General features: G+C 35.8%; 1 protein-coding gene across 13 annotated transcripts in view; it reads right to left on the minus strand.

The window, feature by feature from the left end:
- Positions 1 to 14,301, minus strand: part of LOC138708096 (nuclear protein MDM1-like) — a 945,585-nt gene that overhangs the window by 38,664 nt on the left and 892,620 nt on the right. For 11 of the 13 annotated variants that reach the window (XM_069838271.1, XM_069838273.1, XM_069838270.1 and 8 more), the window contains one exon: positions 842 to 868. The exons of the other annotated variants lie outside the window; for them this stretch is intronic. In XM_069838271.1, coding sequence (XP_069694372.1) covers positions 842 to 868 — 27 coding nt within the window. The remainder of the gene's footprint in view (positions 1 to 841; positions 869 to 14,301) is intronic. 13 annotated transcript variants of the gene reach the window in all.

Raw genomic sequence — 14,301 nt, forward strand, 5'->3', positions numbered from 1 at the left:
TCACAGCATCAACACTGCGCGGTGTTTGGCGGGGAAGAAAGGGGTTGAAGAGAAGTCATAAGCCCCCTGTGAGAGAGTAGAATTTGCTCTTGGTGCCCAGCCCTGTACTAGATATTTTTCCAGGCTAAAACAGCTCATTGTATTGCCATCATGGCCTATTAACATTTTAACTATTATTATTATTATTATTATTATTATTATTATTATTATTATTATTATTATTATTACTGCTAGTACTATTACTGTCGCAGTCTAAGGCATCCCGCCTAGGACTCGCGTTACAAAATGCGCGCTGGTTCGAGTCCTCATGGGGCAAGAAATTTTCTCATGAAATTTCGGTCAGTGTATGGAACCGGTGCCCACCCAGCATCGTGATGCACTTGGGGAGCTACGATAGGTAGCGAAATCCAGTTGCAAATACCAGCTATAACGGCTGGGGGGGATCATCGTGCTAACCATACGATAGTTCCATTCTGGTTGGATGATCGTCCACCTCTGCTTCGGCATGTGGGCGTGAGGCCAGCAGCTGGCTGGCCGGTCTAGGCCCTTCACGGGCTGTAGCGCAACAGATTATTTATTATTTAGTACTATTACTCGTATAAACAAACAAGATAAATGTACGATTTATTATGTTTAAACGAAATTATATTTACTTAATATATAATGTATATATGATTGCAATGTTTTCGAAATAAAAAAACATTAAATATGCTATTATATTGACTTCCTTAATATCTGCCACTAGTGTACATTAAAGGAGAATACAAATGTGGGATCGTGCTGTCATCCAGAACATAAAATGTCTACTGCTAGAGGGGGGGAAGTAACTCCAGTTCCATACCTCTGTACAACTTCACATTTGGCATGGCTACAAGAAAATAATCACATCCGTTGCTTCAAACACATTTTCAGGATATTCAGTGTGTATAATCATAAACATTTCATGCAAACATATGTCATTTCAAGTTATATAATTTAAATGTGATATTACTACAACAAATCCTAACTAAATTACAATAACACTGTTTCACAGGTGGTCAAATGTTTTCTGCTCTGGGAAAAACTGTTACGAATATCTTCAGTTGTTAAAATTTACACAAGACTTTATTACGTGAACAGAGAAAACATCTCCTAGATCGTTTACTAGCGGTACTTGTAATTACCATTTTTATATAGTAAAATGTGGAGTAAATACCTTTGAGTCATAATGTTGGATAGCCGAAGCTTACAAAGTACAATAAGCATGGCAGCTTAATGCATACACATGACCAGTACTTGTCCCTATTCTGGTTATATGAATGTATTAAAATTTGAGCAAATTTTGAAAATTTCTTCCACTGTTAGATGCTTCTTTAAATATAATTGTCTTGGTTTATGCATATGCCAATATAACAGACAGGAGTTGTTCTGCAGTAAGTAAAAATATCATTTGGTTCATTTTAGATGTGTTGATAACTTAATGGAAGGCAAGAAAGGCAAATAAAATACGAATACTAAACACTTAACAGGCGTCTTTTAATACATTTCAAATCTATACTACTAAGTATAAACTTACAATTACGGTTTATGCATAACAGCATTCTTGAAAACATTAGGTTTTTAAAGCACGTACACACAGCCAAAGCGTACAAAATCACTTCAAGATATGAAATTATTTACGATGAGTACTACTATTTTTTTGGTCATATCTTCAAACAATGGCATTTTCTACGAAACAATCCTACACAAGTATTTTCACATTACTTTCAAACAATTAACATGCAAAATTAAATGTACTAATATTACATATCAGATTTCAAAACTACTTTATCCAGTATGTTTTCTCTGTTCTCTTATATTTGCTACATAATATGATAAAATTAGAGGGTTCTTTCCCAAGGCTAAAACTTTTGGACCATACTGTACTAGAACTTTCATAGAAATGTGTCAGTACTGAAGTATATTCATTGTTCCGTAGGTAACAAACAAGTCATAATAGTTTATATCAACCACTAACATACTTTGCATATAACAATACCAAAGGAAATAACTTTCACTACTCCGTATGATGTCACAGCACAAATTCATCAATGAATAAATATCGACTATTTATCATGCTATCCCTATACTCACCACCTTCGTCCTCCTCCTCCTCGAATGTTACTCCACTGTTCTTAATTGATGGCCATGTTTACAGAAAATTCTAACGGAATACTTAATCGAACAAGTTCCCTTCCCCCTTATTGATCATTAGAAGAAAGAAATGACTGAATAAAATTTAAACTTTAGAATGTTTCTCCATGTTAGAACTCTGAAGTGATCAGATACTGTGTCAAATGAAATGGGACACAATATGATTTTAAAATTTGAAACTTTATTAATGATACATCATTCCTTTATGTTCAGTAGTTTTTATTTGAAACATGGCGAACTAAACATCTTAATGTAACTCCTTATTACATTAATCTTCTCTTAAAGCAGTGCTTCATACATGATCACAAAGTAAGGAAACCCAAAAGCTGAAGTTCTTTCTTCACACAAATATGAAATTAAAATCAAAACCTGTAAGTGACAAAATCGCACTTTGCCATTAATACATAAAACAAAATATAAAAATAACTATTTCGGTTCCTTTTAAAAGTGATCCAGACGTAACAGTGTCATTATTAGTAGTTGTATCAGTAATATTCGCTTGCCTAATAACAAATTTTGAAATGAAATGATTGAGTGTTTCAGAAAAAACTTGGGATATTTTTCTTTAACATCAACAATATGATTTTAAAATTTGAAACTTTATTAATGATACATCATTCCTTTATCTCCAGTAGTTTTTATTTGAAACATGGCAAACTAAACATCTTAATGTAACTCCTTATTTATTACATTAACCTTCTCTTAAGGTAGTGCTTCATACATGATCATAAAGTAAGAAAACTCCAGAGCTGAAGTTCTTTCTTCACACAAATATGAAATTAAAATCAAAACCTATAACAGTGACAAAATCGCACTTTGCCATTAATACATTTAACAAAATATAAAAATAACTATTTCGGTTCCTTTTAAAAGTGATCCAGAAGTAACAGTGTCATTATTAGTAGTTGTATCAGTAATATTCGTTTGCCTAACAATAACAAATTTTGAAAAGAAATGATTGTTTCAGAAAAAAACTTGGGATATTTTTCTTTAACATCAACAATATGATTTTAAAATTTGAAACTTTATTAATGATACATCATTCCTTTATCTCCAGTAGTTTTTATTTGAAACATGGCGAACTAAACATCTTAATGTAACTCCTTATTACATTAACCTTCTCTTAAGGTAGTGCTTCATACATGATGACAAAGTAAGAAAACTCAAGAGCTGAACTTCTGTCTTCACACAAATATGAAATTAAAATCAAAACCTATAACAGTGACAAAATCGCACTTTGCCATTAATACATAAAACAAAATATAAAAATAACTATTTCGGTTCCTTTTAAAACTGATCCAGAAGTAACAGTGCCATTATTAGTAGTTGTATCAGTAATATTCGCTTGCCTAACAATAACAAATTTTGAAATGAAATGATTGAGTGTTTCAGAAAAAACTTGGGACATTTTTTTTAACATCAACAACATGATTTTAAAATTTGAAACTTTATTAATGATACATCATTCCTTTATCTTCAGTAGTTTTTATTTGAAAGATGCCGAACTAAACATCTTAATGTAACTCCTTATTACATTAACCTTCTCTTAAGGTAGTGCTTCATACATGATGACAAAGTAAGAAAACTCAAGAGCTGAAGTTCTGTCTTCACACAAATATGAAATTAAAATCAAAACCTATAACAGTGACAAAATCGCACTTTGCCTTTAATACATAAAACAAAATATAAAAATAACTATTTCGGCTCCTTTTAAAAGTGATCCAGAAGTAACAGTGCCATTATTAGTAGTTGTATCAGCAATATTCGCTTGCCTAACAATAAGAAATTTTGAAATGAAATGATTGAGTGTTTCAGAAAAAACTTGGGACATTTTTCTTTAACATCAACAAATATTACAATCTTCATTCGAAATACTATCATGTCAGTCATGTGATTACCACCTTCCTGATAATTCAGTTGACTACATTTAGTAAAAACAAAACAGGTTGATCATGCCAATCTAGGCTACATCAAAAATAATTTTGTGAACTTACCTCAAAAGGTTAATTATTTAGCGAAATGATAAAACACTTAAGTTGCATTGAATATGCCTATGAGAGTAAAAGAAAACTAAATCACAGCAACAATAGAAAAAAAAAAACTCTTCTACTAATACAGTCGCTAAATAACATTTACATTTTTTTTTTTCGTAATAATAAATCTCAGACTGTTACAAAAGTTTTGCCAACATGTGTACAGTGAACCCTCTCCTTACGGACACCCCCAATATATGAACACTGTCATATATGGACAGATTCTTAAGTCCCAACTGAAATAATATAGAAATAATGATAAATTTAATTCTCGTTTACGGACACACTCAGACACGGACAGCTGTTTCACAGTCCTAAAGCTTGCTTTACCTCCTGACTGCGGACAGAACTTGGATTTCAAGACCTAATGTGTTACAAAAATGGAAAATTTAGTACAGAAATTCCTTAACATGAAAGAAGACAGTAAGGGTCTCGTAGGCTACCTCTAGTCCAGCCAGCTACCACTTGTTAGCTGGATGCAGATGGATAAACAAAGTCATAAAATTTATCCTGTCTGATGGGTCCAAGGTTTCCGCGATCGTGAAATTGTATTCGACACATGATAGGGTTTAGTAGGATTATTCTTTTCACTTCAATCAGTTGTTCTGTTTCGAGAGACATGGCATCTGAACGTAAAGGTTAAGTTTAAAAGTGTAAATTACAGTCCTGCATAACTGTAGACTCAGAATAAAATTGCATGGCACAGTACTGTACTGTATTTTCCTTTTTCGGTCTTATCTACTGTAGTTCATAGTTGCAAAGAATTTACTGTAGTACTGTATACTGTATTTAGAATTAAACTACAGTAATACATTTCATTTAAAGCGTGAAGGGATACATAATGCATATTATAAATTTACTGTTACATTGGGGAGCCTCCCTACCAATAAAGGACACCTCCCAGATGCGGACAGATTGTTACGTCCCTTCGATGTCCGTAAATGAGTGGTTTCACTGTATTCACATTTATGACAAACTTGTGAATAATACAATAATCTGATATTATTATACGTATTATTAATAATATTTCAAGGGAAGTCCTTGAAAACATTTATTACGAAAGAAAAGATTCTTCAGTTCAAATGCTTATTTGTATGGTTAGTAAAAAGAATTATTAAGAAATATATTGACATACTTATAGCTAGGATCAACATAAATAAAATTAGAACCCCCGCATATCTGAATTGTATCAGTATGAAAGATGTAAATGCCAAAGATTGTGTGATTAGGCAGTTTAGGAGTCATATGACGCAATGCTAATCAGCAATCAAGCAACCACTCTACTAATGACACTATGCCTTCAAAGTTTCCCTGCAATGGCTGACTGGTCAGATCTTCGACCTATCATGCAGGTGGTCCGAGTTCAAGTCCATAGTGTTGCTTGTGGCATACAAGGTTGCAGTTGGGGTTTTTCTACGAGTTTTCCCATTTCTCCACACTAGGCATAAACACCATTCCATAATAGCATTCCCTGATCGCTGGCTGATAATGCACAGAAGCTTGTCTAGGAACAAGTAGGGTTGCCTCTCTGAAACTCGGATACTCACCAATGAGTACTCAGCTGATGTAGGTTGGGAATGCGCCTAATTGCAGTGTAAATGCAATAGATCTACTCAGTCGCAATGCTGTATTACAATGATCCCTCTTGCATACGTATGCAAAATAGGGGCTATAATTGTTAAGCGACTCTAGTATTATCTAAGGCAAAGAATGCTACACTGCAAATGCTTCAAGCCAAAAGCTTTCATTCATACAATGGCGAAATATTCTCTTCACTTTTCTGTTTAATATTACATATCTACGCTAAAGAGGAATTAAAACATGAAAGGATATTAAGTGTTCGCGTAGGCTTCCGCGGCTGGTGTACATGGTTTGTGGATAAGCTTCGGGGCTTCTACCGCGTTGTCTTGGTGTTGGTGGCTGACGTTTCGACCGCTGTGTTGTGGTCATCTTCAGAGCAGTTGTTGGATAAGGAAATAGTCTGTGAGCTCGTATATATATAGTAGTCTCGATGGGGGGAGTACTTTCAGTGATAGGTCGTAGGTTCTCCTTTTGGCATCTGATGGGTCCTTCGTTGTCCAATCTGATTGAGGTCTGTATGGAGGGGAGTATTCATATTAAATACTGGCCCTCATAAGGTCCGAAAGGGTGACCTTGATACCATGCCCGATGTCCGGATGAAGGGGGAGGGCGCCGCGTACATGTGGAGACCTGGTTTCTCGTTCCTAAGTATGATCTTGGAATAGACTTCCCCATGAGTTGCTGAGTTGTAACCCCTCGTCCTTGTTGATGTTGTTGGGATGTAGTTTGATGTGGAAGGCTTCTTTGACCAGTCTTCTGTATAAGTTGTTGCCTTTATCTATTATTGATATTGTCGAATTCGATGGCGTGGCCTGAATCTGCTGAGTGTAAGGCTATTGCTGATTTTTCGTATGGTCCGTATTTGCAGACTTGGATGTGTTCCTTCCTTCTATCTTCCACCGTACGTCCAGTTTGGCCTATGTATTTTAGACCACAGAAGCAAGGGATCATGTATATTCCGGCTGATTGGAGGTATGGAAGTTTATCTTTGACTTTGACTAATGAGTGGGAGATCTTGTGTGGGGCGTTGTATACCATCTTGATATTGAATTTCCTCAGTAATTTCCCAATTCTGTCTGTGGTTCCTCCTATGTATGGGAGGTAGGCCTTCTGTTTCATGTTCATAAGTTCAGGATCTTGTTCGTGTGCTTCTGGTAGTGAGTTCTTGTTTGTGGACTTCCTTATAATGTTGTTGTCATATCCGTTGTTTTTGAAGGTTTTGTGTAGGAATTGAAGTTCTGCTCGTAGGTTGTCAGAGTCACAAACTCAGTTACAACTCAGCAACTCATGGGGAAGTCTATTCCAAGATCATACTTAGGAACGAGAAACCAGGTCTCCACATGTCTGCGGCGACCCCCCTTCATCCGGACATCGGGCACGGTATTAAGGTCACTCTTTCGGACCTTATGAGGGCCAGTATTTAATATGAATACTCCCCTCCATACAGACCTCAACCGGATTGGACAACGAAGGACCAATCAGATGCCAGGAGAACCTACGACCTATCACCGAAAGTACTCCCCTCCATTGAGACTACTATATATATACGAGCTCACAGACTATTTCCTTATCCAACTGCTCTGAAGATGACCACAACACAGCGGTCGAAACGTCAGCCACTAACACCAAGACAACGCGGTAGAAGCCCTGAAGCTTATCCACAGACCATGAGAGGATATTATTTTAAAATAAATATACACATATCAAACGTACCAAGTTCAGTACTTTTTGAAGAGGGGAAAAGAAACAAAAATAAATCTGAAATATGCAGAACAGCTGTGTGTATCCCATTTATTAAAAATACGTTTCCGATGCATGAAGCATTATGGCTGAATGGTTTAAGGTGTTCGTAATGTTTTATTAAATTTTTTGTTCATGACTTATTGGCATTATAGGTCTATTTACACGTGTTCTGAGTGCACTTTTAGTGTCACAGCGATTGGCAGACAGGTATCTGTTAGGAGCTGCAGCTGGTTCGGAGACAACATACAAATTGGTTAGTGACTCGTTCTCAGCTTACTATTTAAAATTTCAGGGGCCAAAAAGGTCACATGGTGTACTCCCTTCATATTTTCTCTGAAATGAAATATTTTCCATACTGTAAACTGGACTAAACTTTATCTTGGGCTAAACTTGAGAGAAAAAAAAAAAAAGATTCAAACCGAATGGCATTGTTGCTTTAAGACATGTAATTTGTTTTTTGTGACTCTCTATGCGGCTAAATGTAGCCTATCTAAAATTTCTGACTTCATTTGCTCAAGTTCTATTAGGAGGAGCTTCAATATTTCCTTTCTCACTGGTGATGTCATGAAGCAGTATAATTTACTCGTAAAAATTAATGCAGGAACACTCACTACCTGTGAAATCAGCTCCTAAGTGAAATTCGGTAAGTTCTATTGCATCTGTGTGTGTGTGTGTCTTTTTAATGATTTACAGTAGCAGTTCAGACATACTGTCTCCAAAACCTTTAAATAGGCCGTTAGTTATTTAACAATGTTTAGCAATGGCTGAACACATACTCTATGCATGTGTAAAGTAAAGTAATAATATCGTGAATTCCGAAAGGCATGGGTTTTGGTTCCTCATAGAGACTATTCCAAATAATAGTACAAAAAAATTGCTAATTCCAGTCTAGGAATACGGTATAACTATAGTCGTCATAAATTTATTTTTTAAACTGAAAATATTAACATTTAATTATGCAATGAATTAAAACACCAGATTTTCTGCTGCAATTCCAAGGGAACTTGGCATTGCCGGATATTCCATCGCCACAAACAATAAATTTCTTGAATTAGACTAACAAAACTCGTATTTTATTCTTAAGCATTTATAAAAGTGTACAGTTGTTACATTTTTTCTTCAGTAGTAGTAACCAAATATTATTATTATTATTTTTTTAAATCTTAAGCACAGATGGGAACAATTGTCCTATTCTGTTCCCCTTAAATGGCACCTCTGTTTTTAAATGACTTTCAATTTAATCAGTCATTTGTTCTAAGCGTTGCAAACATATTTCGACAACTATGAAGGTAAACTTTATAAATTTAACACCACGACAAGCCACTGGCATAGCTCAATTGGCTAAGGTGCTTGTCTGCCGATCCGGAGTTGCACTCGGGGGAAGGGGTTTGATTCCCACTTGGGCTGATTATCTGGTTGGTTTTTTACCGAGGTTTTCTCCAACCATAAGGCAAATGTCAGGTAATCTATGGCGAATCCTCTGCCTCATCTGGCTATCATCAATCCCATCGACGCTAAATAATCTCGTAGTTGATACAGCGTCATTAAATAATCGTAACAAAAAAAGAAAACACCATGATGTTCCACTTTGAGGGCAAATGAATATATTTCTCTTCTTAATACAATCAGGCGGTTTGAACTAAATTCTTGTCAGGATTTATTATTATTATTGTTATTATTATTATTATTATTATTATTATTATTATTATTATTATTATTATTTGTAGAAGTAGCAGCAACAGTATTAGTAGTGTGATGGTGTTGACAGTGAAAAGTGAAGAGAATAAAGAATAACTACAATGATTGTCAAAGTCAAATCCCAGGTGCAACACGGCCATCCCCCATATTTAGGTAGCGTTACTCCCACAGGCCGGAAAAAACTTTGAGCTCCCACCAACTAACCCATGCAAATCTTAGGGTCGATTTCACAAAAACATATTTAACTTTAATTGTTACTTAAATTCTTCTTAATTAACACTTAAAGGGACAATGCATTTCACTAACATAAATTGGGCTTTAAGCTCTTATTAAACTACATTTAAGTTAATTGATCAATATTTTGTCATTTAAATAATTAATCCTGCATTAACGACGACAGTTTTCATCATGACGAGGAGAATGATGAACTTGATATTTGCAAATGACGATTTCTTACCAAGATGTGCAAGAATAATTTCCGAAAGAGAAGATTATTTTAAATACAATGGACGAAAAAGATTTGCAAATTGCGGTTAAAGCTAAGCAAAACATCAGCATTGTATATTTTGAATAGTATGGAAGGTGATTTAGAATTTCCAACTGATAGTTAAGTACTTCATAATATTATTTAAATTATATGTTTACTAGCTATATGCATTTTCTGAATTCGCCCATACATGCTACATGCCCTGCTCATCTCAAATGTATGGATTTAATGTTCCTAATTATGTCAGATGAAGAATACAATGCGTGCAGTTTCGCGCTGTGTAACTTTCTCCATTCTCCTGTAACTTCTTCCCTCTTAGCCCCAGATATTTTCCCAAGCACCTTATTCTCAAACACTCTTAGCCTCTGTTCCTCTCTCAAAGCGAGAGACCAAGTTTCACAACCATACAGAACAACCAGTAATATAAATGTTCTATAAATTCTAACTTTCAGTTTTTTTGAAAGCAGACTGGATGACAAAAGCTTCTCAATCGAATAATAGTAGGCATTTCCCAAATTTATTCTGTATTTAATTTTCCTCTCAAGTACTTTGTTACTGCTGCTTCAAGGTATTTGAATTCTTCCACCTTTTCAAAGGATAAATTTACAAATTTCATATTTCCATTTCGTACTATGTTCTGGTCATGAGACATGATTATCAGGATAGATATAAAGAAGATAAATGTACGAATTCCAAATGAGGCAGTAGAACAAGTGTACAGTTTCATGACAGCAAGGCAAAGGAAGCTATTAACTGAAAAAGGAGAATCTTCTGCAGATTTTTGGAAAAATGATTAAGGAAGAGACTGGATTCAAATCCTGGTTGAGACAATTTATCTGGTTGGGTTTTTTTCCAGGTTTTCCCTCAACGACTTGAAGTAGAATTGCTGGGGAAATTTCGGTGTTGGACCTCGGACTCATTTCGCCCTCATTAGCTTCAGTTCATGTATCACCTTAATAGCTCCAGATCGAACAGGAAATCGTAGCAGATGCGGTTTTGGGATTCACCTACAGGTGTCATCAGTCTGGGGAAGCTGCATAAATCCCAGGGAGCCATAAGGACTTCTATAGTGGACTATGGCAGACCGGGGCGTAGCTTCCTCAGATAGATGGCGAATCTGTGGTCTTCCGGTCAAAGGATGCAGCAGAATGCAAGCACGTGAATTACGAAAATGACATGAATCTGAAGAGGCAGTATATTAATAGGGAGGCTGAGGGGCGTTGCTATTCATGAGGACTTGGTCGGAACTGGATGTCGTAGACCTGTGATCAACTGATTTGCACTGTGCATCTCCCTAGCTCACTCACTTGCCCCTAACAACCGAGTGTGTGGTAACAGAGCAGAGGTCCATGCAGTGGCAGTGTCTCTGTTTTATAATGAGCAAGACATTGGACATGATTTGAATAAATGAATATTAACTTTATTACTGCATTAGAATATTATTTTATATATTACATATGCAAACAGAATAAGACATTAAATAGCAGCAACACAATTGTTACATATTACTGACACAATTTCAACTAAATACTTAATATTCAAATTAATAAAAACCTTGTATGTATTTCTAAATTAAACACTGATTGCCACTACATACATAAATATGCATTAACTAAACCATGGACATAACGAATGGTACTATTTTATGTTTGAAAAGGGATAAATAATTGAAATGAGAAACTATAAATTGTTTATGAAAAAACAGAGTGAAACAAATATTGCTACTATTTGTGAAACACGAATAGAAGTTTACTCAACAATGGCAGCAATTTTTCGGGATTTTTGGATTCTTTTTTCACCCACCAACCATAACAGTTCCAGCCAAAGTGTTGTCCTTGGATGTACGGTAGTTCCTTCACAGATGAGTATGAAGGAGGAATGCGAAATTTAACTCCAACGAATTTGCAGAGCAAGTTTCATTATTAAACATTCAGTCTGATTGGCTAACCCACTTCATTTACATTGTTTGTTGTTAATATAGCAACAAGAATAAATTAAATTTCAAATTTTAAGATTGTGTCTACTAATTTTTCCAAAATAGTTGTCTTATTATATCTAATTAAGAAGGATTTATACAAATTTATATAGCGTATTGTATTGTGTTATAAAATCTGTATATGGTAACAAAACAATGCAAATGTAGCCCAACTAAGCTCAATGTTTTTTACAAATAAAGCAATGAAGCTTTAATAGAGACAAATATCACGTAGTACTGTAGTAATTTCCTTTATTTAGCAGAAGGAATGATCAAACCATTGCGATGTTTTATAGTATGTATAAATTACTGCACTTACACCTGACTATAACAGCTGCCGTGGTTCGAATAATAGTTATTTATTCGACAAGTGGATAATCTTGATGATTATGGCATGAGTGAATGTTTGTCGCACGGACAATATGTCCACACCAGTGGAGTAACGGTTAGCGCATCTGGCCGCGAAACCAGGTGGCTCGGGTTCGATTCCCGGTTGGGGCAAGTTACCTAGTTGAGGTTTCTTCCGGGGTTTTCCCTCAACACAATATGAGCAAATGCTGGGTAACTTTCGGTGCTCGACCCCGAACTCATTTCACCGACATTATCACTTTCATCTCATTCAGATGCTAAATAACCTATGATGTTGATAAATCGTCGTAAAATAACCTACTTAAAAAAAGAACGATGTGAGTGCGACAATTTTCACGAGTGTCATAATAAGATTATTCACGGGTTGGATACAACACTTTAGCATTATAAATTGTAGGAAAGAAATTCAATTCGGAATCCATAACTGACAAATTGTCTTCATATATTTGTATCGATAAGTTGCGCCTGGCCTTGGCAATGAGTAAAGAGTAATGGATGACCTTGCAGGTTATGTTCCTTTATTTTGTTAATAGAGTTTCTCTGAACCACAGAACTGTTTTATGTGATATTACAAAAGTGATACAACATTCTTAAAGATTGGAAATAAATGATATGTTACCTTCTGTCTTGCATTTCATTTCTTGTTACGTTGCACACAGAAACGATAACCATGATAGCAAGCATTCTGGTATTACATTATAGCAAATACGTCATTGTTTTTATCGGCACGCATGCCATAATAAGGCAATTACGCACGATTTTCGATGTAGTAACGATCTGTTTATAATGCTAAGATGACATAAAATTGCATTATGACCTAAGATTTTAGGAAATGGAACTAGTTTCGAAACAATATAATATTTTGGTAATTATTACGTTGTCAGACGCTTGCTGTTATTTCGGAACTGTTCTTTGGAACTAATACTGTCGTGGAATTGGAGCACTCAGAAAAGTTCTGGAAAGAGAACTCTTTTCCCAGCACTATGCTACGAAAATCTTAAAATCTGACTCCATATGTTCAAGTCTTGAAATCGTGAATGAAATTCCTCGTGAAGGAGACGATGACCGTTGAGACATACTACTTCCATTCAACAATGCAGCTAGCTTCTGCCAAGAGTCACTACTGAATGAGTGATTAGGGTTGCATACTGCCGAGAATGAGATAATGCTTGCTTGCCCTGCACGGGAGCAGTGTTGAGCACCCATGCTTGCTTTCGGCCGAGTTGATCACTTCCTTAGGAAAATTGATAAAATGGCACCAAGCAGTGAATTACTTGCTTCTTGAAGAGCGGTCCTAGGACTTCAAAATCATCCCAATATAAGTAGGTTACACAATAAGCCTAAGGCTGCGGTGCTTGCCTTCAGGCCCTTCCCCCGAATTAAAAAAAAATAAGCAACTAGTGAAGGGATTTGTGTCGAATGCGGCAAAGTATGGGGATAAAAATATGGCCATTACGAAGAAGTGAAGAGAAACGACTGGAAGCATTTGAAATGTGGATATGGAGAAGAATGGAGAAGCCATCGAAATCCAGCTAGATGGTAATAATTTCAACAGAGATGGGGGCTTACAGCTGAGTATAGCATGAAAACCTGCCATCAACATGCTTCAATCTACCAGAACATGGCAGGCGGTCGGGTCTAGGAACTAGCTCCTAATTGGCCCACAGCAGGAAGCCCTACTGACAGCTTATATACCGGCTAGACATGGTTCCATGCCACTTCAATCCCTGAAGAAGATGGCAGAGCTAGCCATCAAAAGCTTGGAAGCAACTGTCCAACTCACCTGGCCGAGAACCCGAGAAGAATTATTCCTTCACCATTAATTTTACTTGTATGTTATATGCTCATGAGCATCTGGTAAATGAGGTTAATTTTCTTCTTGTGAATACCTTTAATACATTCTTTCTGCATTACAATTATACTTAAGTTAACTTTTCACTCTTCATTATTTCTTTGATATTGTTATATTTGAGTGAGAACAATTTTCATAATGTTTGCTGCAATTTTTGGCAAATTATTGAAACTGAAAAGGTATGTACATACACTAAAACCTCATGTATCCAACATTTTCATAATTACATTTTTCTTATTTAGTTTATCTATAACATGAATCAGGGGTGCATAGTAGCGTTGCAGTTAAGGAGTAATGCTGCAAACCAGAAGGTCACGTGTTCGATTCCTGATGGGGTCATGGATTTTCTTCATTGCTCCAATTCTTCCAGTTGCACTATGGTCCCAAATTT

The sequence above is a fragment of the Periplaneta americana genome, chromosome 10 (genome assembly GCF_040183065.1).
Source record: "Periplaneta americana isolate PAMFEO1 chromosome 10, P.americana_PAMFEO1_priV1, whole genome shotgun sequence".
NCBI classification, from domain to species: domain Eukaryota; kingdom Metazoa; phylum Arthropoda; class Insecta; order Blattodea; family Blattidae; genus Periplaneta; species Periplaneta americana.